Consider the following 25274-nt stretch of genomic DNA (forward strand, 5'->3'; position numbering starts at 1 on the left):
TAATTTTATTAGTGATCTGAATTACATAATATAGAGTACATCTAAAAGTGTTATAGGTGCCAACAAGCTAAGAAATGCCAAAATGATGTAGGGCAAGTTATGAATTGAAAATGCATTGTAAATACCTTATAAATTGTAAAAAAGTGGGAGATACTTCATTAAAAAAGAATTATATTGATTTTATAAATATAGGACAGTAATAGATGACTATGTAGCATTTGAGTAGATCTGGATCTTTCAGTTACAGTTCTAGGTTGACAATGAATCAACAGTATTATGTTTTTGGTTACGAAGGAGTCAGGTAAAAGTCCAGCCTGCAAGGCAGATGGAGATCTCCCACTCTTATCAAGACTGCTATAGTCTCGCTTGGAGTTTTATGCCTAGTTTTCAGTACTGGACTTTAAGTAGTAAGATCTATATGATAATAATACACAAAGGAGAGCAACCGTAATTATCAGAGAGGTCTAGGAAATATTCCTTAATGGAAGATCACATACAGCTGGGATTGTCTCACTTAAAGAGAAGGCTGAAAAAATTAGGTTTCTTCTTAAATAGTTAAGGAATAAAGGGGAAGGGAGTAATTTGTCCTCAGTGTCCATAGTATAAGAAAGATAAGAAGTAAGGCCTTTCATTATAGCGAATTAGACATTAGGAAATGCTTTCTAATATAGAGTAGAGTGAGATGCTGGAAAATGTTACTTGGGAAGATTGTGGGGTCTCCAAGACTCGGTCAGCAGATAGTTGAGCAACTATCAGGAATAAAATGGATATAGCTGACTGTTTCTTGATGATGGAGGAGGGACCAACCAAAAAAAAAGCTTATGTCTAGGTATTGGTAATAATCACAGAACCATAGATCACAGAGACACTGTGTGGACAAGAAGAGTGCTGGGTGCAATGCACCTGCATTTTTATGTTCCTGACACCACCTCCCACAGCATTCTCATTTGGGAGCTGGGGAAGTATGGGCAGGATCAGCAGACTGTTACGTTATTTGAAAATTGGCTGCATCACAGGGCTCAAAGGACTGCATTTAACAACTTAATATCTGAATGGCACTTGGTAAAGAGAAGAGTGTCCCAGGGCTTAATACCAGGATTTATATTATTCAGTTTTTGCACTCGGATTTGTAGATGATACTAAGTTAGGGAGGGTAGATAGGGCTAAATGTTAGGTGTTTAATTCAGAGGGACTTTAATAAACTTGAGAGGGTGGCTGCCTACCTCCTGAAAGAGCTGTTGGATTTTCTGTACAAAGTTCCTGTGGATTTGGCCCAAGAATTGCTAATACTCTGTCCCATCCTCCATATAAGCTGAACTTTATTCGTCTTTCCTAACAGCTGAGACATTAAAGGGGAGCCTGCAGCTGTCTCCAGACCCAAAGTTTAAATAAAATCCTGTAAGCAACTAGGGCTGAGTCCTTCCAGCTGAAACACTACAGAAACAAAGACAAGCACAGCAGCAGTGTCTGGATGCACCAGCACAATGTGCAGCACCTTTTTCCAGACTCAGCTTCCTCCAGGCACACATAGCCCAGGATAAAATTAAATGTATTCAAAAGAAATACCTACAGAGGATTAATTTTGTGGAAGACTGTGCCCCAGAGGGATTACTGGGACAAGACAGGACCTCAGCTGCACTTACAAAGCTAAGGGCCTTGGCAGAGTTCAACAGAAAAATTTATTGGCCAATTCAGTTCTGCAGGAGCACAGAGAAGAAGTGGAGCTGATCGGTCTCTATGGTGTGAGAAAAATGATGACAGTGCTTTCTTGATATGTCTTTCCAGCCTAATCACTGTCCAGTGTATCAGGAGACCTGTGCTGCTTCAAGTACCAGTCTAGAAAGCAGAATAAACATTTAAGAGAAGCGTTGGGAGAACATTTAGGTCAAGTTTTGGTTGTGGTTGACAAGTTGCTGGTTTGCTTTCTGCTACCCCTTACCCAAATCCAGCACTAGCATGGCGTGCTACAAAGCTTTGACTTCCATGGGTTGCCCCACTGCTGGAGAACAACCTGCAACACCTGTTGCAGAGGTCTCACGGGGTTTGTCCATTCCTGGTCTTCCCAGGTGAGGCCCAGAGTCCAGGCAGCTCTGATGATATGGGCGGAAGGGGCATTTCTGCCTCCAGTCTCATCATGTTGTCCCCTCTCTTCTCTCCCACGTCCTAAAAGAGCTTCACGTGAGCAACTGGGCATATTAATACCTTCCCAACACACAAACCTAGCCTTGGTGGTCCTCCAGCCTTTCCTTGCAGACCACCAGCTATTCAGTGAGTCTGTCCAGCCTTCTGCTCTTGTCTGTGGAGCAGTTTGTAGACGCGAGAATGGCCAGACTGCAATCGGGAGCCACAGCTGGACATTTCCTAAGATTGTGATGATGTGGGAAAGGGAGACTCATGTATCTTAGCAAGCCTGCAGCTTGTGCATGGTGTGGTGTGGACATGGCCAGTGCAAGCCTTCCCCTCCAAGGCAGAGTGGGAGAAGTCACACTCAGTACTCCAGATTCATGCCAGGCTGGTCCAGAACAGCTGTTCTGACAGCTGTTATGTTCTTGTGTATGAGAAAGCGCTAGGAAGGATGTCTTTGTAATTCTGGCACACGCAGCATTGCTTTGAAAGGAACCTTGAAATATCTGGCCTGGTGAAGAGGGGTGAGTGTGGCAGGGCCATGCGCGAACTTAGGTGCCACTGCCTGCCGAGGACAACATTCTTGAGGCAGTGTGTAGTGGTATCCTTTCCTGAGATCTGCTGTTGGAGACCAGTCCTGTGATGTTGCTGTTTCCCATGCAGAAATGACATCCAGCTCCTGCTGTTTTGCAGAGCAGCAGGGCAGTGACTCAAACAATGTGCAATTCTCCTTGCAGGCAGCTGACATGGGAGAGAGGAAGCCAGGTGGCTTTTGAAAGATTTTGCCCCTCCATGGATCATCTTCTAATCTGTCAGAAGCTGCCCTCTGTGCATAGTCATCCCAGGCTGCTTCTTTCCTCTCTCTTCTCTCCTGAATAATCAAGAGACTCTTCAGGGCTAAGCTGCTGGGCTATGACAGAGGTGGTTTCTTGACTTATCAGTTCCTGTGTGGCTTCCGGACTTGGCAGCAAAAGAGAGGTGGGAAACAGTTCAAACCAAGATGGCAGCCTAACCTCTTGGTCTCTGACCAAGGAGAGAAAAATGTGATAAATGTGAGATAAATGTGAGGATGGGCTTCTCAGTTTCTGAATGTCCTAGCTAGTGGAGCATGAGGGAAAGAGGAAATTAGTTAGGAACATGTCAAACATTGGACTAAATTCATGCCTGCAGCCCCCTAGACCTCATATGGGTCAGTACCAAATAGATAAAGATGATTAACACACTAAGGAGCTGGTACCTATAGAGTACTTAAAACATTTAAATGTTATGTGACTTTACTGGTTTTGATAAAGCAGCCTAAACTACTTCTGCGACTATTCTACTGCCAGGAGATCCCTCCCAAATCGCAAATCCCCACATGAAACTTTTGACTTGGGCCTTACTGTCAAGATGAAATCTTTCTATGCTGAAGAAATTTCTCACCAAAATAATGCACAGTGGGACAGTTACTTGATCTCAGCAAAACAGGTTTGGAGCCTGCACTGAAGGTGGGATACGTAGGCAGGGGGTGCAGAGGATGAGGACAACAGCAGTAGACTTAGAAGCCTGGAATGTGTGAAAGAAGCCCAGTCTGGTGCATTTCACAGTCTTACTTACCTACAGGTAGGGACAGGTCCCAGTTCACCTCCCCTCCACGGCCAGGTTTTCAGAACAAGAGAACAGTTTGTTTCACTCCCCCTAGACAGCGCGGGTGAGGGCTCATCTAATACATTTCCAGCATGGCAAATCAGAAGAGCATGGCAAGAGTGCAAAACAGGGGTCTCTACAGCCTGTCTCCCCACAAAGGAAAGATCTCACTTCCCTTTTATCTTTGAAAAGGAGAGAGACTATTTTGAATAGAGAATGTTATAGTAGCTCTCAGTGAGTGGATAGTGCAAGGAATACCAAAACTAGTCCAATCTCCACACAACATTTGAAACTACTAGTCTGAAAAATATGATCTCCTTTCCAGAAGTTTATTCATATATATTCTTACAACACAATATCCAACAGGATTTTTTTGCTTAATATTGATCTAAGAGCTGAAACCTGAAATTCTATATCAATTCCACTGCTTTTTTTTTTTTTTAATTCAGGATTAAATTAATAACTCTGCATATTCTAATTGCCCAGCTTGAGGTTGGTAATAGAAACACAATATCCTGCAGAAGCCCTACCTACATTCTTATTATGCTAAAATGTAAACAAAAAATATATATATAAAATCACATTAATAACCTAATAGATGAAAAAAAATAGTATAAGCAACATTACAAATGGAAACCAAACACCCAAAGTAATAGTCACGGTGACTGACAGAAAGTGATCTCTGCACACTAGAGGCCTAGCTTTTCCCTTCTATCTTGCAGAATTGAAAGTATCTTGATTCTATCTTGTTGTGAGTCTTTCCTTAATCTACCTATGTGCTAAGTATGTATAAAATGTTAAATGCTATGGCTGGAATCCTTCTTTTGACTAGTAACAGCAGAAAAGACTGAAGCTTGTTTGCAGTTTTGTGACTTGTCAGTTCTGTGTAAACAGGAACTGTAGCAAGCACAATGCGTCTTTTTCTTCAGCCCCTGTAGCAGGCACAGTTCAGTTCAGCTGTTCACTCCTCCCGCATAGAGGAAAAGAGGTATGAACAAGATTACAGCACATTTACGGATATTCCTCACTGCAGCTAGAGATACCTCAGTACCTCTGCACCAGGGATCACTGTTGTTGCAGCTTGGAGAAAATCTGTGACAGCCTCTGCTGGGTGAAACACAGGTGAACCACAATAGCTGACTAGACAGGTAGGGTGAGGGATTCATTTTGGAAGGCAGAAAAAACAAAGATTATTCATCTGTTTCCCAACTTCCTGCTTTTCTGAAGTTATGTTTATTAACAAGGTGGAAGAATCATTTGATCTAAAGCATGCCTTTTTTCCATCTCAAAAGAAGATACAGATTTGATATTTGACAACGAATGATTTTAGGGACAGCAATATATGAAGTATCAGGATAATGAGCTCCTCTTTTAGGCTTTTAATATGAGCAGAGAGAGCAGAAATTTTCTTTAGGCTTACGATAGAATTTAATTTGTTCATTAATTAAGTACACTGAAGGAAATTACTCCCTTCCTTCAGGAGCTTGCAGTTCAGTAGAGATAAACTGTGCATTATACCTTCTATTGTGTCACAGTTTGAAAAACTGCACGTAGAAATTATTCTTGCAGTTTCCACATAAAAGGGCAGAAGAAAATCAAAGTTGAAAAATGATAAGCTAGTTTTTCAGAAAAACTGAAAATTCCATCTAGCATTGTTTATGTATAAATCCAGTAGCTTCTCCAGCTAAGGATGTCTTTGCACTGTAACATTTGTCACATCCTTAGCCAAGTATTGCTCCTCATTTTCACAATTATTGATTCACAATCTCATCCCTTTCCAGTGTATATCTTCAATCACATAACAACAGCTAAAGACTGAAAACCCGGATGTGCACCCTTAGTGATTAATGTAGCATAAATTTAAATCAGTAGTTATACTAGTGGATTTATTGAAAAGGATAAAAAACAAACACATGAACAAAAAAAACCCCAAAAACAAAAAACAGAGCTGTAGCTCCAAATGAGCAAAATGAGAAAAGGTAACAATCTTGTAATACCAAATTAAAAAAAAAAAATCTGTATTAACTTCTGGTTAATATGCACTTATAGACTCAGCCTTGCTTATCTAAAGTTTTGAAGAGTGTCAAAGTTCCCGTTTTAAAAACGGGAAATAGAAAGAAAAAATAAAAAATATATATGTATTAAAAGACCAGACAGGGTAGATATTATGGCACATCCTCAAAAGTAGAAAGCCAAGAAGGGAAGCTTTCAAAACATTAAAACTTGTGAAGAAACGTTAAAGGAACTTTGAGGACAAGCAACCACAAACAAGAAATCACCACAGCAAGAAAATAATGGTAATTAAAAGTAATTAAAACAAGTATCAGTCCTTTTATAGAAAATAAAATACATACACATACATGGGAAATAAAACAATATAAATTACATTTGAAGAAAAATTCGCTTCCAGTCTTTATGAACATATACTTAATTGTGTGTATGTGCACATGTGTGTGTATGTATATACAGGCAGGTAAATTTTTTCTTTACTTAACAAACTTTGCAATCTCAACACCGAGCTTTAGCCGCTAACTGCAAGTGGGAATCGAACACGAAGCAGGCAACGTTTCGTCACCCTTTGTGACGAACCAGAGACTATGGCGGGAACCCCTCCCCCGCCGCCGCCGCAGTCCCCAACCAGGTCGGCTCCCACACCTCATATACCGCCGCCGCCAGCGCTCTCGCCGCACTCGTCTCCGGCAACCCGAGCGGCGGCAGCATGTCTGGCAGAGGCAAGGGCGGGAAGGGGCTCGGCAAGGGGGGCGCCAAGCGCCACCGCAAGGTGCTGCGCGACAACATCCAGGGCATCACCAAGCCGGCCATCCGCCGCCTGGCGCGGCGCGGCGGCGTCAAGCGCATCTCGGGGCTCATCTACGAGGAGACGCGCGGCGTGCTCAAGGTCTTCCTGGAGAACGTCATCCGCGACGCCGTCACCTACACGGAGCACGCCAAGCGCAAGACGGTCACGGCCATGGACGTGGTCTACGCGCTCAAGCGCCAGGGACGCACCCTCTACGGCTTCGGCGGCTGAAGCTCTTTTTCCCCCCCTTCTGTGGTCTGCGCACGCTCTCGATAACAACCCAAAGGCTCTTTTCAGAGCCACCCACTTGCCCTAAAAAGAGCTGTATTGCTTGAACTAGATACAAAGAAAAGATTTTACTGCAGTTTGTGTCAGTGGTATGTAGCTTTCATTTCTGAATTTGTGTGTAGCTAGCTATTGTAACAGATAAGCACTTAACGATTATCTCAAGCTTTACTGCTACTGTGTTAGGAACTTTTCTACTTAGGTAGACTCAGGAATACATAAGGCCATTGATTATCAGTACCGGTTGTGTAATACGAGCCTGTAAAGTAGGCCAGGACCTTCTTTTGGTGATTTTCCTAAGAAAGTGGGTTGAATGACAGAAGGAAGGGTGAAATGCCCTTTATGAGTTTAAAAACCTGCGAGTGGATGCGCGGGCCCGGCTATGGGTCCGCATAAGCATCACCTTGTGGGCACCTCTGTTAGTCATGGTGACTCTGTGTTTTTCCCATATACCTCTCTGTAGCCATATTTAGATCATACTTATCACTGCACTGCCTCTCGGGAAGTGAAAATGTGCGAGAGGGGGGAGGCGGGTTCGGAGCTGCTCGTCCTCAGGGTTCCTCCTCCCAACAGTCTAAACGTCAGAACTATCCCAATTTTACTAAAGATGGTTTTAGGGTAATGTCCGTTATTGTCTGTGCCTCCTGTGGTTTGAAATGTATGAAGAGTTTGTCGCAGCTGAGAGCCCGATCGAGTTTTCCTATTCCGTTTCACTACCGGTCTTCCCGCAGTCCCAAAGCCCTTTTTCTACTCGGGCTCAAGGATATCTCGTCCAGCAAGGGAACATAACTGAGAAATTACAAGCTGTGCCATTTCTCTGGAATACTCCCAATTCTACAAAGTCTAACCTCAATACCGTTAACCTGGGAGTACCTTTAATGCTGAATCAATAGCAAAGTCATTGAAAATATTTTTTTTTTGAGAATTAGAGCGTCACTCGGAATTTATCCCAATTAGAAAGCACCTGGCATACCAGCTACATTATTACTTTCTATCAGTTCGTTATTGAAGCGATGCTCTGTGAGGAGGGGTACATTATGAGGATGCCTATTACCGCAAATGGAGGGGATTTTTTTTTTCAAAGCCCAAGACTTTTGCGGGCAGAAGGAAAAAGCAAAGCAATTCTAGGAGTCCAGGAAGGCATGATTTCAAATTACCCCTTTCCACTTGGGAGAAGTAGTTTTCATTATAGATTCTCATCTGCGAGAGACAGCATGAAAATCGCGGTAAGAGGCAGATAAGAAACATGAGAGGGGCGAGTACAGGGCATGGCGGGGGGGGGGAACGGGACCGTTGGAGAGCTGGCGAGCAGGCGGGCTTTCGACGCGCGATTTTCGAATTTGAAAATGTCCAATAAGAACGGTCACCGCGGGCAGCCAATCAAGGAGGAGAACACGCTATAAAGGTCGCTGCAGCGCCAATGCAGCGCTCATTGCCCAGAGCCTGCTCCGAAGAGCAGCCTGGTGCTCTCCGAGGATGGCGCGGACGAAGCAGACGGCGCGTAAGTCGACGGGCGGGAAGGCGCCGCGCAAGCAGCTGGCCACCAAGGCGGCCCGCAAGAGCGCGCCGGCCACGGGCGGCGTGAAGAAGCCGCACCGCTACCGGCCCGGCACGGTGGCGCTGCGCGAGATCCGGCGCTACCAGAAGTCGACGGAGCTGCTGATCCGCAAGCTGCCCTTCCAGCGCCTGGTGCGCGAGATCGCGCAGGACTTCAAGACGGACCTGCGCTTCCAGAGCTCGGCCGTCATGGCGCTGCAGGAGGCCAGCGAGGCCTACCTGGTGGGGCTCTTCGAGGACACCAACCTCTGCGCCATCCACGCCAAGCGCGTCACCATCATGCCCAAGGACATCCAGCTCGCCCGCCGCATCCGCGGCGAGCGCGCCTGAGGCTCCTGCCGGAGCCCATCTGGCCCCCGAGCTCCGTCCCCTAAAGGCTCTTTTAAGAGCCACCACATCGCCACGGAAGAGAGCTGTGACACAGTGGTATTTAATGCTTGTGTGCAAGAGAATTGTGTGCAATTTCTTCTTGGAAATTCTTTAAAGGTATTTTTCGTGATTGATATATTAGTATTCGTCCTCTAGCATTTAGTCACTTTCATTTTCCCTTTTTTTCGGAAGACTGCTCTGAATAGTGTTACGAAAATAAATTTCGAAATGAAATACAGACCTCTCGAAAATTATGAAGCTTTTAAAGGTTATACCGTTTAATTTTCCAGTAGAAAGTGCAGATGCTGTTTTGGTGAGCCCGGGAAACAGTTTTCTGCTATACCGAATAAATAATTTGTGCACAAATCAGAAAACGAGTTTTCAGATAAGGTGAATGAAATGAGCACTTCCAGGGCCCTAATCTTGCCTTTAAAAAAGAAACTAATGTAGTTTAATTTTTTTTTTCCATCTCAAGACTTCATACTTATTTCTCTAAAATGTTAGATTAATTTTGCAAAGGTGTTAATATATCTCTGAAATTTCCCAAGGAATACTCTTACTCTTAAGGTTTGGAAAAATGTAATCGGAGTTACTGTTCGGAAAATATATTTTGAAAATCTCCTTTAGAAAAAAAAAAAAAAAGAGGGGCAGACATAAATGTACTCGGTCATTGCTGTTACTAGGAATAACTAAAAATACTCTGGAAAAACTAAACGCTTTATTAGATAGCTGGGAGCCCTCCGTCTGCAGAAACCTATAATGCTGAGTGCATCACATGAGTAGGGTTAAAAAGTGCTGATAAAATAAGCCTGAGGCTTCTCAGCCTTAGTGGTAAACACAAGAAATGGTTCTGGCTGGACAGGATCTGCATTTTGTTTTTGCTTTTTGGCTTCAAGTAACCATTATCCTCAGAGCAGAGGGTAGAAGAGAGATTGGAAAGACCGAAGAGAAATTGGTGCCTGAGCTTGGGAAGTCGTGCGCTTCCCCCTCCCCCCCACCCCAAATACACACACACACACACCCCTACCTGCCCCCGTCTCCTCCCTCTCTCTCTTTCCCTCCCGCCTCCTCTTTCCCATCTGCAAAGCGCCGACACAGGGGAAAGTTTAATGAGTTTAATGGCTTTTGTCGGGGAGCGTAACAGCCCGGGGCAGGGAAGCTGCTGCCAAGCCGTGGCGGCTGCGAGAGAGGAGAGGCCTGGTGGGAGCAGGCGGAAACGCTGCTGAGAGCGGGGGACAAAGCAGCGCTGTATTTGTGAGGAGAAAGAGAAGAGGGAGCCAGGGAAACGCACACGCAAAAGGGTGAGAAGATTAACATTTAGCAGCATTTAGTTTATTCAATAGACTTTTGCAGTCACGAAATCACATTTGATCTTTTTTTTTTTTACTTTAATTTTCTGGCTGATTGTATCATGTCTTAGGACTAGCTATTTGACGTCTCAGAGAAGTCGCCTTTTCTATTCATCCACAAATGAAACATTCAGGTCCTCATGATCTTGCTTCTTTGTCACTGCCCCATCATTTCCGCTGCCCTTGATAATGTAATCTGACCTTCCAACGTGCTGCTATAAACTATATCATCCAAACTGTTCTGAAATGAAAATTCAGTTATTTGAGTGCAGCATCTGGGGAGCCTTGAATGAGCTCGATAGAGTGTGTTTCATAAATACTACAGGAGAAGAAAAATATGGCAATTACAATAAATATTCGTAGCATAACTATATAGTTTGTAAGTACAAGGAGAATAGAAACCAGAGGCCTCTGTTGTGATTATATGCCAGATATGAGACAGTGGCACTTTGCCATATCGTATATTACAATCCTTCCCCTCTTCCAAAAAACTCTAGTTCATCTGTTTATGAAATTTCCAGAAGAGAAAAATGAAAAAAAAAAAACCAGGAAGCAATTTCACAGTGGACAGATGTAGCATAATTTCTCTCTTACATTAATGTTATTTTTAGGAATATCTTAGGCCTCATAAGCAAAGCAAAGTTCTTTTTTCTATAATATTTTTCTATGTATATGTATATATACATATACACATAGACATACATACACGCACACACATCAGCGCTTTATATATATAAGCGCATTTATATATATATCAGCGCATTTATACATATTTCAGTGCTTTTCTTTCACACATGGATTTTGTTCTTTATGGGTATCCATCCACCTTCCTTTTCGAAGCAACCTCCCCTGCGCAGCCATTGGAGTTTGTCTATCTGCCTTTATTTTTTGTGATTGCAATACTACTCTCTGGCAGATCCAATAAAAGAAGTTACTCCAACTCTTTACATCCATAAAATGAAAGTGCTCCTGCTGGAACAGCACAAAAACTATACCCTTAAATTTAATTTGGAGGGAATTATAGGATTATAATTTTTAAATTACCTATCCATCTGGGTACGCTCTAAGACTTCAGATTAGAGGCGACATTTATTTTTTTCCTACTTGCTGTTTCACGTTGGCAGTAAATTATTGGCTGAAATTAGTTAAGGCACCACTCTCAGTTCGAGAATGTTAAAAATCATTAAACCGTTGGAGTCGTTACATTTGTAACTGAAGGAAGTGGTCACAGGGGTGAACAAAAGGACATTATTGAAACAGATACTGGCGAGGTTTCCCAGCTTGGGCACCTGGCCTGCAAATGAACCACAAGAGCCCTCACTGACACAGGTCCCTCAAAAGAGAATGAGGCGTTATTCCTCATGGCTGATAATTAGTAAAAAATCACTCAAAAAAGACTTGCTAGGATCTTTCTGTGCTAACAAGGTGGCACTTATTAATAGTAGGCCAGAGTTCATTTTTCTGCATTAAAAAAAAAAAAAAAAAGTTCTAGACCAACAGAAAAAAGGAAAAACAGAAATACACTTTCTACTTCTGTCCCCTAGATTTTGAGAGAATACAGAATTTCTATGGCATATTAGAAGGTTTTCTTCACTCCCAAGAGTGTAAGTGAACATCATGCTACATCTCAAGACAAAATCCTGGCCCACCATAACACTTAAATTCAAAATCCTGTCAACATTAGTTACGTTTTTCTTTTTTTGCTTTACCCTTTGAGTTTCTTTTACTGTGATACAGAAGGAACTCAGAAAAGTTTTTCAGTTATGTACAAATAAATAGGGATGAAATTTATTCAAAAAGAAAAGAAAACTCCAGGCATTCTGTTTTAAAGACATAAACCCAACAAAATGGACTGTCTCCCCCCTCCACTGTAGCCCGTACAGCCATTCCATTCCTTACCTGGTAACATTGCTCAGCTCTTCCTTTCCATTATGACGTGGCTGCAAAATTAGGTCATGAAGTTTAACTAAACCGTTGGGAGAAAGAAGGGGTTAAAGGGAAAGGAAAAAAAAAAAAGGAAAATCAAAAAAAGAGAAATAAGCCCTATTCTCAGTCATTCACTACACTGAATGAATATTTCCACCTCTTTTTTCTCATCCATTTCTTTTCTCATCCATTCGAGTGTTGTCTCCTGCACTCATGGATCGTATGTAGAATGGAAAAAGGATCTCTATGAGAGGCAGGTAAATTTTACTCAGAAGCCTCTAGCGGTAACTGACGACCGCTTGGCCTTCACACCACAACTCAGCCTTCGGTGCTATCCAACCCTGAGTATTATTTTAGCTGGAATACCATCTATGAGCTTTAACAGCCAGGGGAGAGGAAGAGGTTTCCAGAAGTCATGGAAGAAACTACTGCTACTGTTTGTTATGAACTCGAGGCATACGTTTTTACTTCTCATTTTAAAAATCGGGATCTTGCTCAACTGCCTTATGTCATTCCCATCTGTATCGTAGTGAGGATTCGGGTGAAGAGGGGTGAAATATGTCCTTATAGCGATGATGTGTTTTACTGGTAAAGCTATAAGTGTGTGTGTGTGTGTGTGTGTGTGTGTGTGTGTGTGTGTGTGTTTATAAATAAATGAGATCCTGCCAATATCTCCTTTATAATCCGGGAAATCTGACTGCAGAAGTCTGACAACTCAGTGAATTTTCTGATTCCAAAAGGGTAGCTATCTTACAATCACTATATGGTGAAGCGTAAGTTCAAATATAAATTTATAGACATTGATTATTGGAAGAATACACAAATCCCCCCTCTAAGATTTATATAAAGCACTCCTACAAACAAAAAAATCAATTTTAAAGACTCAGGAGAGGGTATACTCTATTTTCCATAGTTTTTATTATTATTATTATTATTATCAGTGGCAATAAAACTGGATAAATTTGAAATTTATTGTGTACAATACTTTTGAACTTCATTCTCGGTCAACGTGATATCCTGGGAAATCAGGTTCAGTAACAAATGAGCAAGGAAAGGTTCCTTTGCTCCTTGTGCGTGTACGTGTGCGATGAGGCAGGAAGGTTCTCGCTCCCTTCCTCTTCGCGGTCATTCATCGTTGCAGGTACCGCTCTCATTTTGAGATAGACCTTCGTGCTGATGGCCTTACAAATGCTGTGGGAAGAGCAGCCGCACCTTTAAAATAGACCACCTTAGCCGAGCTCTGCAGTAACCAGATAATTTCAGCGAGCTGCAGGAGCTTTCTGCTCTCGCCGATGACGGCGAGGGGGAAGCGCGGTGCTCCAGGGCCCTGGGCCCGTCCCGAGCGGCGCCGCGCTGCCTCGCTCGCGCCCCATCGCCCCGAGAGCAGAAAGAGCGTTTTGAGATACACGTAGTCGCAGCCAGGTAAACCAATTCCCTTTTGCCTAGTCCCGTCTGCTGACCGCATTTGAACTAAGACAACAGCTTCTGCCACTACGGGCCACTGGAATCCACATATTTTTAAAATAAATCTTTAAAGGCTTTGGCCAGCTCTCCCGACGTGTTTGAAAGGTGCTGTTAACTCCCCTTCAGTGTTTGCTTGTGTCTGTGTATAAACATCCTCCACACACCCCCAAACTAAAATCCTTGCAACGCAATTCGCTGGGATGCTTTGCGAACTCTGAAGGGGAGTTAAAAGCATCCCAGCGAATCGCGGGGCAGGAAATTTGCAGTTGGGGAAGAAGACGGTCATACACAGGTACGGAAGAAAGGCAAAAAGAATCAAAGGAGTAGCTAGCCCGGGCTACAAATCAAATGTTACAGTGTGGGGAGAAAAAAAGCTGGGGGGATGGAATCCAGTTACGCCAAAGAAAATAATTACTCCCCAAAATAGTGGCGGGGGATGGAGGAGGAGGAACTTTTAAGACTGGCAGGAGAGAAAAGAGGTACCGTGCAGTAAATAATTCAACAACTACGATCACTTCAGAGTGCTACAGCTCCTTTTCTTGTGCACGGAGTGGCTCTTAAAAGAGCCTTTGGGTCTATGTGGGCGGCCTCAGCGTCTGCCTGCACCCGGGGGCGGCGGCAGGAGCCTCAGGCGCGCTCGCCGCGGATGCGGCGGGCGAGCTGGATGTCCTTGGGCATGATGGTGACGCGCTTGGCGTGGATGGCGCAGAGGTTGGTGTCCTCGAAGAGCCCCACCAGGTAGGCCTCGCTGGCCTCCTGCAGCGCCATGACGGCCGAGCTCTGGAAGCGCAGGTCCGTCTTGAAGTCCTGCGCGATCTCGCGCACCAGGCGCTGGAAGGGCAGCTTGCGGATCAGCAGCTCCGTCGACTTCTGGTAGCGCCGGATCTCGCGCAGCGCCACCGTGCCGGGCCGGTAGCGGTGCGGCTTCTTCACGCCGCCCGTGGCCGGCGCGCTCTTGCGGGCCGCCTTGGTGGCCAGCTGCTTGCGCGGCGCCTTCCCGCCCGTCGACTTACGCGCCGTCTGCTTCGTCCGCGCCATAACCCCGCTGCTTCTCAGCACCCTCCCAACTTGCCGGGGCACCAGCTCGCGGAGCACCGCTACTTATAGAGCCGCCTCCTCTCTGATTGGATGGGGGGAAGCGCCCACCTCATTGGCCACTTTGAAAATCCTGGTGTGGCCCTGAGGAAGCAGGATGCTCCCCGCGCCTCCCACCCCGCCCGCGCTGCTCTGAGTCACGGCTCCCACGGCGCGTTCGCCTTCCCCTCCTCCCCCCCCCCGAGCTTAAATCTCGTCTTTTCCTGATTCCCCTTCTTTCCACGTTCCTGACAGATTAAGAGCCGTTTGGATACTCAAATTCAGAAGATGTTATTTAAACAACAAATTATTTTAATATATATTTTTTCCCTGTTGTGTGGTTGCAGAAAAAGAAAGATGTTTCCTCAGTGCCCTATCGATTTCCCCCCAACAGCAACAGATTCACTATCCGTACAGACGGAAAGAAATCACGGTATGGTCCACAAAAGACACTGACAATTAAGCAGCTACATTTCTTGTTATACCAAATCTCGCGAGATAAGAGGCTTTTAAGTCTTTTTTTTTTTGTCGTATTGTCTTTTTTATTTCCCCCCCTCAGAAAACCGACGAGAGATCATTTCATAAATATCATCTCCGGCTAAATAAAATGACGTTTCGAATACTTTAATGGCGAAATTTAATGGCGAAATAAAGGGCTTTTTTAGCAGGGAACTGAGACGTATGCTGCCGGAACTCGCCAATACCGAGAAACGTTAGGCAGGGTACGAAAAAGGAGGAAGTGACTCGTGGGCGCTTAAAGGGACAATGATTATCAATAGTTCTATTTAAAACCTAAAAATCTGTTGTTGCATCTTTGCTCTTATTTTCCCCGAACTTTCTATGATGAAGGGAGTGGGACAGCAGCACTTTAGCAACTCTCCTCGAACTGGCTGGATTGAGGGAAGAGTTCTGTATGAGACAGAAGCTAACTAGCGGCTGCTTTTTTTTTTTAAACACAGTAAATACGGACAGAGCTGGAATTTGTCTTAAAAAGGTATCTTTAAGAACATAATCTTGGTTTACGCTTTCCATTTCAAACTTAAATGAACGCTCAAATTGCTATATTAAAAATCCCCCTAAAATAAAGCTAAAAATTATATCGTAGACTTAGCAAGAAACTGAACTCAGGTCAACATCAAGAAATAATTTACAGAAAAAATGCTATGATTAGGATACTTCTCCAGCTCTCAGAGTAACTTTTATCTTTCTTCAAGGATGAGAAATTAGTTTCATCTTTTCCCCTAAAGGGGCACTTCTCTATTACCAACGAAAATAAGGATTTTGAAAAGTAACAATATATTAACTAACTTAACTACAGGTAATCGTCAGACTATGTAAGGAAATAGTTCAAGCTAAGCTACAAAACAGTTCTTTAGTAAGTTTTAGTGCACTGTAACGTATGCAAGTCTAGCCAGAGCAAAAAAAAAAAATAAAACAACGAAAAGAAAAACGTTTCTGTTACACAAGTTTGAGTTGTACTTATTTTTAATGGTGAAAAACAAAACATTATCTACTTACTTAAAAAAAGATAGAAGCATTCAGTAACAAGAAGTTTTACAGATTTTAAGTGATCTAAGCACGCACATATACCCATTCAGAAACAACACGCACAATGTTACAGCTCTTCTTACGAGAAAGTATGTGGCTCTGAAAAGAGCCTTTGGGTTGTTATCGAGAGCGTGCGCAGACCACAGAAGGGAAAAAAAAAGAGCTTCAGCCGCCGAAGCCGTAGAGGGTGCGTCCCTGGCGCTTGAGCGCGTAGACCACGTCCATGGCCGTGACCGTCTTGCGCTTGGCGTGCTCCGTGTAGGTGACGGCGTCGCGGATGACGTTCTCCAGGAAGACCTTGAGCACGCCGCGCGTCTCCTCGTAGATGAGCCCCGAGATGCGCTTGACGCCGCCGCGCCGCGCCAGGCGGCGGATGGCCGGCTTGGTGATGCCCTGGATGTTGTCGCGCAGCACCTTGCGGTGGCGCTTGGCGCCCCCTTTGCCGAGCCCCTTCCCGCCCTTGCCTCTGCCAGACATGCTGCCGCCGCTCGGGTTGCCGGAGACGAGTGTGGCGAGAGCGCTGGCGGCGGCGGTATATGAGGTGTGGGAGCCGACCTGGTTGGGGACTGCGACGGCGGCGGGGGCGGAGCTTGGCGCCTCGGCTCCCACCGCCTCTCTGCGCCTGTCCTCCCGCGCAACCCGTTGGCACAAAGAAACGGTTTTCCGACGAGTTCCACTTCCCTGGGCGCACCCTTCCTGGTGGTTTTGGGCTGTTCCGTCAAGCTTGTGCTTTCAGGTGAGAAAGAAATTAGGTCTTTGTGTGTAATAGCTGTATATTTTTCGGCATACTAACTCAGCTCACCTATTGCGTCACACTCAGCTGGAACGGAAATCTCGATTGCACACGGGTTAGTGAATCCCGGCTAAGTGAATCTCTTAAACTGCTCTTTGCTTTTTGACTACATTTTTTTTTTGTTAAATATACAGATGTGTTATTCATTATAATTTTACCTGTTTGCTGAGCGTTCCCGTAGCGCCGTTTCTCACATATGGTTTCACTGGTTTCAGATATTTGCTCCTTCCTTTTTTTTAAGGGCGCATTTTGCAGCAAAAGCTGACCAGTCGCGTTCCAGACAGACTGTTCTCTTCCTTGAACTTCTTTCTGTTCCTCATTTCCTGCTCCTTCTGAACGTTTACCCACGACAATTGTGGCAGTAGACGTACATTAATCGCGAAAGCCTAACCCTTTTGCAGACCACTTTTCCATCAGGGTAAAATGATTCTTCTGGACAAATATTTATACTGTACTTTTCCATTCCTGTAGTGGTATAAACAATGATATGGTTTCGGGAGACTGAAGCATTAAATAACCTTAAAAAACAGGGTTTTGGTTTTTTTTTTTTCCTTCAGAGGAAGGTATTCAATTCTTCAGTCGCTTTCTTTGGGGCAAACAAAAACCTTCTGAGGTATTTGCTGTTGAAAACAAGAAGCAGTATTTCTCGATACTCATCACAAAGCCTGCAGCTGCTGACATTCACTAGCCGGCTCTTGAGGTGAAAATGGTCAGGGAGAAAAAAATGTTCCCAGAACCAAGCTTCTACTGCCCTCTCATGGACATTTCTTTTACTTTTATTTTCTTTTTCTTTCTTTCCCCACCCGGAAGCCGAAGGGCTTTGTATAATGCATCGTTACACAAAGATATAACACTCCTCAATCAATGGCTCAGTCTCCTTTTTAGTTAGTTGGATTTCACACCCTCCCTCCTACCTCCACTGCCCCCAGCCGCGCTCACTGCATGGCTGTTGAGTCAGGCTGCTGCGTTTGGCCCATAATATTTCAGGCCTGAAACTAACTTTTGCAGCTCTGGGCAGAATATGGTGAGAATCTGCGTGAAAGGATTTGCAGAGTTACAATAAGTAGCTTTCGGTGTTGTTTGAACAGTTTTTATTTCCTGTGCTTCTGTTGTTTGCATTTGCTACTGAGCACGCTGGTGGCTGCAGGCTCCACTAGGCCGAGGTGCCGCTCCCTGGGTGGCAGGACCTCGACCTTCACCCCCCACCCCAGGAAACACCTCAAGTAGCCCCAGTCCGTCACTGGGGGTGTATGGCAATTTTACTCACCAACAGTTACCCAGAATTTAAAGAAAAATAAAATATAAGATTAAAAAAAATCAAGTTTACAAAATGAGTACGACTTGTTTGCTTGTGGTGGCAGGGGACTGTCCCTGCCTGTCCTCTGTTCTGAAGATGTGAATTTATCTTCTTTTGTAGTCCTTCATACTCAGGCAACTGTAGCATAGTAAACACCATACCACAAAGACTTTGAGGGTCTGATGCTATACAGAAACCCAAATGTTATTATCAAACTGTGTTTGATGACAGTTGTTTGTCTGTGGGCTTTTCCAGCTTATTCTAGTAAGAGGATAAATTGTGATGTCATCGCAATTCTGTTTTTTTACATCAATATACTGAGCCCTATTGTCTTGAACAGAGATCTAATCAAACAGCCCCAGGAGATTTTCTTCCTTGCAGCCTCTCAGCATTTCAACAGGACTCTTGAACCAAAAATCAATACAAAACTAGAAGTCGGAACTTAATCCCGCTGTTTGCTGAAGGCTGTGTTAGGACTTCTCCTAAGAAGTCCTTCAGTCCTTAATCTCCATTGCAATTAGAGAAAAAGACTTTACAGCAATACAGAGGTAAGTGCTCTAACAAATGCAGGTGGATTACTCAGTGCCAACTTCTTACCCTAAGGAAAAGTAGCTCTTGCACAAACACATGCCAAGAAAGGTATTTGATTTGATTTGAAATTCCTAGTCTAGTCGCTTCATATATATATTCCTCCTGGGAGGACTTCCAGGAGAAGTCTTCTGTCCATGGAATAATTCTTGCAATTCCCTTTCTTTCATGATAAAAACATGTTTGTCTCTTATTGTTATCTCTGATGAATAAACCTGTGAGTTTCAACAACATTCTATCTCAGTCCGCAAGAGTCTTATTTCACTGTCTGAATGAGACATAAAAATGGTTCTGTAAGCCCTGTCCAGAATATATATGCATATACCCACTCACCCACCCACACACACACGTGCGTGCACACACATACATATATATATAATCTAAGTTTATACTGGATTAGCTCTTTTTAGGCTAAGTATCTTTCTGCCGTGGTACTTTCACACATGATGTAGTGTTTTGTGGAATTTGCTAATAGACACCATTTCTTTTAATGGGTAATTATTTAACTCATCAGATAATTTTTCCAGCTTCAGTTCCAAGAGCTATTCTTGGAGATTATGTTTAACAAGACAATTTATGTTTCCAATTCTAGGTCAGAAACACTGCAGCCACTTTGGATTAAGTTTAAATCTATCTTTGGATTAAACTCACACAAGTGATTCCAAAAATGTCAGCAAGTTCAGTCTGTATCAGCAGCCTTTAAGGTCACTCTACTGTTGTGGTGTCAAGTGTTAGAGTCTTATTGGCCCTAAGTATTGCCAGCCTTCCTTAAATGAAGGCATGGGATCCTCTCCTTTTTTTTTTTTCTTTTTTTCTGTCCTTGCCCAAATAGGCCACGGATAAAGACACTATATCTGCTAGCAGGGAAGCCACTGTTCCAGTGACCCCTCACTGTCAAATTGAAAAATGATGCAGTCTGACATATTATTCCTCTATAGTCTTTTCAGGATGGGCTCAAAGGAAACCCAAACCAAGCAAGACAAACACCAGGCCTCTGAAGGAGGCATCCAAAAGGCTCAAATCAGTAACAAAATTTCTGGTACTTGAGTTCCATAAATAACTTGACAGTATCTTGGGTTGGGACGTGGGGATAACACTCAAGTACAGTGGGGATGTCATGGCTAAGTGCTTGGTGTTCCCTTTTTTAAGGTCAGTTTCCCACTTCCCAGGAGGGAAATCCAGAGACTATGACTGGACTATTGTAGGAGACCAAGCCACCATGAGAAACTGGTCTCCCTGTACTCGGGACCTCTCTCATTTCCTGGAGATTTCTGGAGTAAGGTAGCCAAATCCAGCTTTGGTAAGGAAGGATCCCTGATGTACTATTTACTCATCATCAGTCTTCAGCCAGTATGGCACTACCAGCTATATGACTCCCCAAGTTTATTCTGCCATGAAAATCCATGTCTCCAGGTCTGCTTAGTCCTGGAGGATTTTACTGTCTTACAGGTCTTCTCTGGGAGTTAGTCCTACTTGCAAACCCCTGCCATGTGGTTATCTGACAAGTCTGGGCATCACTGGGTCACTGCCTCATGTTCTCCATGGTGAGTTTTCCAGCCAAGAAGCTGAATTTTTGTGTTTGCCTTTCTTTGGTGGGATAATATTGAATTCAAGCTTCATGCTGTAACCTTGTTCCATGCAGAGCTGCTTTTGCCCAGGAATCCATGACTATAGGTAATATTTCTCCCCTTCTCTTCCCAGCTTCCTCCCTGCCTCCATGCTCTCCTTGGAGAGATATCCAAAACCCATATGGAAACTGCTTTTCTAAAAAGAAGCAGATACACATCTATTCATATCCCTAATGTTAATTCATGAAAGAAATTCTTCTAATAAAGGGAAGGGGCTAGAGCTGATTTCCCCCCTCTCCTTCCCTCCCAGGTGATTCCCAATTATGCATCAGATTTTATGTAGTCTACTGGGGCTGATAAAATTAAGCTGTAGCTTGAGATAGAGAGGTAACAGTCTCTGGGCAGCACTAAGATTCTCTGCTGCCCCTCTGTAGCTTGCTTTTCCTGTTTGGGCAGCTGGGATTCCTGGGTAGCTGTCACAGGGAATACATAGTCAGCTTTTTGTTGACATTGGGGAGGAAGAAATAGGCCTGAAACATATCCCCCTTTCATGAAAGAAGTCACCTGCTTCAGGAGTGCTCAGAATCTCCCCTCACCAGGTCTGGGCCAGCCAGGAGGGAGAAGCTGATGACAGTAAGATTATGTCTCCACCAAACAGAGTGAATTATCTCATGCTTAAGGAGTCAAGACCAAAGTGGTCAAAGGCAGACAGTTAGGGTGTGGACACAGAGCTCTTGGGATTATGGTAAATCCATGGCAGAGAAAACTAAGAAGTAGGGAGGAAGTTGCTGCAGTGACAAGAGACTGTAGTGACAATGGGAATGTGCATTACCCTGGTATACACAAAATGTTCCAGGGCAGCTACATATAGCTGAGTATGAATATGCTGTATGTGGGCCCAATATACGCAGCCTTGGTTGACTTGTGCCAGCATAGCACTGGTTGCAGAAAGAGCAATAGTAGCTTTTTTGTTGTTGCTATTTGGGTTTTTTTTAAATGTTTTTTTGCAAGCCCTGACCTACCTGTGCTTGTTTTGGTTTGGTTTGGTTTGGTTTTTTTCGGGGTTTGATGAGAGCAATAATCCTACTTTTTTCCACACACACACTCCTTTCTTTCCACAGTTCCTGACAGCCCAATCCTGAATTCGTTGAAAAGCAAACCCTGCTGTCCTTGGGAAGCCCAAGCATTGGGGTTTCACTGATGTCTCAACAAGCGGCAGGAGATCTGAAGGAGCAAAACTCCCATGGCAAATGGAAGTGAAAGAAGACCGTGAAAAAAATACTTGAAAAGTGAAAACTAGAACAAAACAACTACACAGCTAGCTAGAGTTGTGCAAAATTGAATATGGAGTGGTAAGTTCACTGTCAGAGACATAGTGAGGGACTGGATCCCAGTAGGTGTCCCACCAATGACCTTGCTGTGCCTTGTACAGCCCACTGTTGTTGTCCCCAAAACATTTTTAACAGGAGTTGGATGGGAATGTATTATCTGATAGGAACAAGGACACTTAAGAGATTAGGCATCTGGAGAACAAAAGACAACATGTTCTGAGAAAGAGGGAACCCAAAACAGCCCCACAGAAAAATAGGGCTGGTATCCCCCGTGTCCAAGGTGGGTAGGCACTGGGCTGGGTGGACCATCATCTAGGTAGTAAAAAAGAAACCTGTGGCACATATTTGCAGAGAAAAACTCTAATGCATGAAAGTGTCTGAGTGAAGAGTGATTGTGTACCTGAACTTCAGCTGGCCCAGATCACACTACCATGTGACGAGAAGAGCACAGATCTGGTATGGATGATATTTGCATCACAATCTCACTTCCAGGGAACTCCACAGCTGCTGTCCCTGTCCCTCTCTCCATATGCAGTAGCTGTCTTTCCATCCAACTCCATCCTTTTGAAAACCTGTAAACTTAGTTCTGAAATGTATTTATTTACATCTCTCCATTTACACATCCCAGGATAGTATGAAGGCTTTTTTTCCCACCTTTACTGAGCTTACAGTACTTGCTACTTCAGGGGGCATGCAACAACAGCTTACACCTATTTTATACATCCTTGTGAATGATCTAACATCATTCAGCCTTTTATCAGATGAACTTCCAATTTTCTCTTAACATAAGTGAAAGATTTTTGTGTTAGTATTGGAGTAGTCTCACATAAAATAAAATTCAGGTTTGACTTTTTTTCTGAACCTCTAAGAGACAGATATTCTGGAAGCATGAATAAGAAAGTCAAACTCACACATGACAACAATTATAGTAACAGAATCATAGATACACAAAAAGCACACGAGTAAACAAACATAGAACAAAGAGGTAAGTACGTGCACAGAAATTACCTGGTTTTATGAGCAGGTAATCTGGCTTTATGGTGACTAATGCAAATTAAAAATTCTCTAACCCCATAGTACAAAAGTGTCCATCTGTACAAAGCGGCTTACTGTTCTTTGATAGGGTAACTTTATGTCAACAGAATTTTTGCCAGATCAGATGCTTTCAGTCTGTTCTGGTATATGGGAGACCTTTAGCTAATCACAGATATTTTTGCTGTTTCTTTCCCTATTTCTACTTCCAGTGTTGGAACATCACAGACTGTTGATGTCACTATATACTTAGTAAGTAGATCTTTGAAATAAGCAGCCAACCCCATGAAGGAGACAGCAAATGAAAGCAGATCTTCCTTTCAATAATTCACACTTCTGAACCTATTTTGAGCTTACTCCTAATTTTTGAGCAGTTCAGTTACCATTGAAAATTGGAAGTGGATATTTGTGTGTTATATCTCAGTCTAGGTACTTACCAGTCATGGACTTTTCTTTGCCTCCTGTTAAGACACCCCACCTTTGGCCACTGAGCAGCTCAGCTCACCCACGCCAAATAGCTGCACAGAATCACTGATAAATCTGATTCCAGTCCAGGTCAGAGCTAGCCACAAAAGACATAATGTGTTTGGTGCCTGAGAACCTAAAGCTCTGATTACCATCATACTCGTGTTCCAGGCAAAGGTATTCAAGTTGCATAGAGTCCATAATATGGAGTGGTCTCCATTCAGGAGAGCATCATAGGAATTTAAGAAATTTTGTAATCTACTATCCATCTCTGAAAAGGCATTAATCTGAGCACCTTACAAACCCCAAGCAGGACAAAGCCTCTATAAAAAGATCAAGAACCATAATGGATGCTCCGTGGCAATTGAGATGTCCTACCCTAGAATACTAACATCTTGTTGGAAACCTATTTCGGCATATTGATGCCACCCCTGAATATTGTAGGTTCAGTCTAGGGAAGTTTTTGCCAATTGGCTCTCAGAAGGGGACACCTGCTAAACCAAGAAAGGAGGCAGGGAGGAAGGGCAAGGAATGGTTCTTTGCAGTAAATTTCTTCGAGGTCCAAAAACTGACCTGATCGCCACCATTTTTAGTTTAAAAAAAATCCAACAACATACAAAAAAATAAATTACAGATAAGCAAATAGTGTGTGGCATGGAATCTTGGGTGTTTTGGGGTTTGAGTTTTCATTGTGGGCACATGCCCAAGTCCTTTTTGTGCTAACCCTACAAAATTCCATCTTAGCAAAGGAGCTATCTTGAGCAGAGCTCATCTCTTTTCCTTCTTTCTCCAGTCTCCTCAGGCATCATAACAGATTTGAGAAAAACAAATGAAGGCCCAGATGTCCAACAGGACATCTGCAACAAAGTGTGAGATGTGTCCCTTCCTCAGTGCAATCATAAATCACACAATGAACCTCAGCTCAGCAGGTTATGGTTAGAAAGTTGAATCATGACAGCAAAATAGCATCCTCTGAATTTTTCCTAAGATGTCGGCTTCTGTTATGACTCAGCATAGAAAACTGCTTAAGCAGCTGTAGCGTGGCCTGTTGAATGTGATGTGGGGCCCTGACAGTCGCAGGGTGATGAGGCACTGTGACAGTGACTCAATACTTTAAGATGGGCTATTTCTAAGGAAAAAATTTCAGAATTTGCCCACACCCACTGCCATAGCGGAGCAGGGCTGGCATCCACAGGGCTAGCAGCACACAAGCTTGAGTGGAAGGAGGCAAGCCAAAATTAATTTGGGGTACTGGCTGATATGCCATTAGTGCAGTTGGCACAAACATGACATTACACTGGCTGCGACTTGTTCCTGCAAGCTCCCTTTTCTCAGGCCACTCTTGCTCTTGTGTTGCACTCCCTTTCTGCTGTTGGGAGAAACAATTTTAGTAGGTACTTGTGCTGTTCTGCCCAGCTCAGCTTTTCAAGTTTAACAGGAATTTTATATTAATTCCGTCCCAATTTTTCTTCCCCTGTGCTGCATCCATTGGAGCCCATATGGCTAGTCCTTTCACTGTTCCTGCATAGACACACATTTCCTTTCTTTGATGTGGAACAATCTCTTACATTCTTTTGCAGCTGTCTTCTACTAAGGACTATAAAGTCCATTCAGCTGAACTCATAGCTATATACTATTTGCTTGTAAAGGTATTTTGGACTGGTAACATCACCTGATCTGAGGCCAGTGCTCTCCATTGACACTTGGGTTCAGTAACGCCCTAGTCTTCTAAATTTTAACAACACGCTCCAAAGTTACCTGTGGTGGTAATTGCTCCAACAGAATTTTATTTAAAAAAGAAGAAAAAGAAAGTAGTAACATGAGTTTTCTTTCCTACCGCTAAGCAAATGGAACAAAACACCCTGATTCCTCCTCCAAGAGGCCACAGAGGGAGAGTTGCAACATGCCGAGGGTGAACCACCTACCCTGACACGCTCCACAAGCTGAAATGTTTATTCCAGAGTGGCCCTGTCAAGGTCAACTCAGTTAACAGAGGTGTGTCATACTGCTTCGCACATGTCATTACAACTGTCTGGCTTTGGTCTTTTCAGGCTCCATTCTGAAAAAATACGTTAAGC

At 43.7% G+C, this 25274-nt stretch overlaps 4 protein-coding genes across 4 annotated transcripts; 2 read left to right on the forward strand and 2 right to left on the reverse strand.

The window, feature by feature from the left end:
• Positions 1 to 6469: 6469 nt before the first annotated feature.
• Positions 6470 to 8745, forward strand: LOC104145808 (histone H4). Its single transcript, XM_009677553.2, has one exon. It carries the CDS (start codon positions 6470 to 6472, stop codon positions 6779 to 6781), a length of 312 nt encoding a protein of 103 aa, XP_009675848.1. The 3' UTR covers positions 6782 to 8745.
• On the forward strand, positions 8312 to 8745 carry LOC138066832 (histone H3). The gene has a single exon (XM_068939613.1). It carries the CDS (start codon positions 8312 to 8314, stop codon positions 8720 to 8722), a length of 411 nt encoding a protein of 136 aa, XP_068795714.1. The 3' UTR covers positions 8723 to 8745.
• A 5343-nt stretch (positions 8746 to 14088) lies between these two features.
• LOC138066836 (histone H3) lies at positions 14089 to 14570 on the reverse strand. The gene has a single exon (XM_068939661.1). It carries the CDS (start codon positions 14536 to 14538, stop codon positions 14128 to 14130), a length of 411 nt encoding a protein of 136 aa, XP_068795762.1. The 5' UTR covers positions 14539 to 14570; the 3' UTR covers positions 14089 to 14127.
• Positions 14571 to 16041: 1471 nt separating this feature from the next.
• Positions 16042 to 16645, reverse strand: LOC138066837 (histone H4). Its single transcript, XM_068939674.1, has one exon. It carries the CDS (start codon positions 16597 to 16599, stop codon positions 16288 to 16290), a length of 312 nt encoding a protein of 103 aa, XP_068795775.1. The 5' UTR covers positions 16600 to 16645; the 3' UTR covers positions 16042 to 16287.
• Between the last annotated feature and the right edge of the window lie 8629 nt (positions 16646 to 25274).

The sequence above is a fragment of the Struthio camelus genome, chromosome 1, assembly GCF_040807025.1.
Source record: "Struthio camelus isolate bStrCam1 chromosome 1, bStrCam1.hap1, whole genome shotgun sequence".
NCBI classification, from domain to species: Eukaryota; Metazoa; Chordata; class Aves; order Struthioniformes; family Struthionidae; genus Struthio; species Struthio camelus.

Bases quoted from the DNA above. Each gene is read 5' to 3' on its own strand.
- LOC104145808 (XM_009677553.2), top strand. From the start codon at position 6,470: ATGTCTGGCAGAGGCAAGGGCGGGAAGGGGCTCGGCAAGGGGGGCGCC.
- LOC138066837 (XM_068939674.1), bottom strand. From the start codon at position 16,599: ATGTCTGGCAGAGGCAAGGGCGGGAAGGGGCTCGGCAAAGGGGGCGCC.
- LOC138066836 (XM_068939661.1), bottom strand. From the start codon at position 14,538: ATGGCGCGGACGAAGCAGACGGCGCGTAAGTCGACGGGCGGGAAGGCG.
- LOC138066832 (XM_068939613.1), top strand. From the start codon at position 8,312: ATGGCGCGGACGAAGCAGACGGCGCGTAAGTCGACGGGCGGGAAGGCG.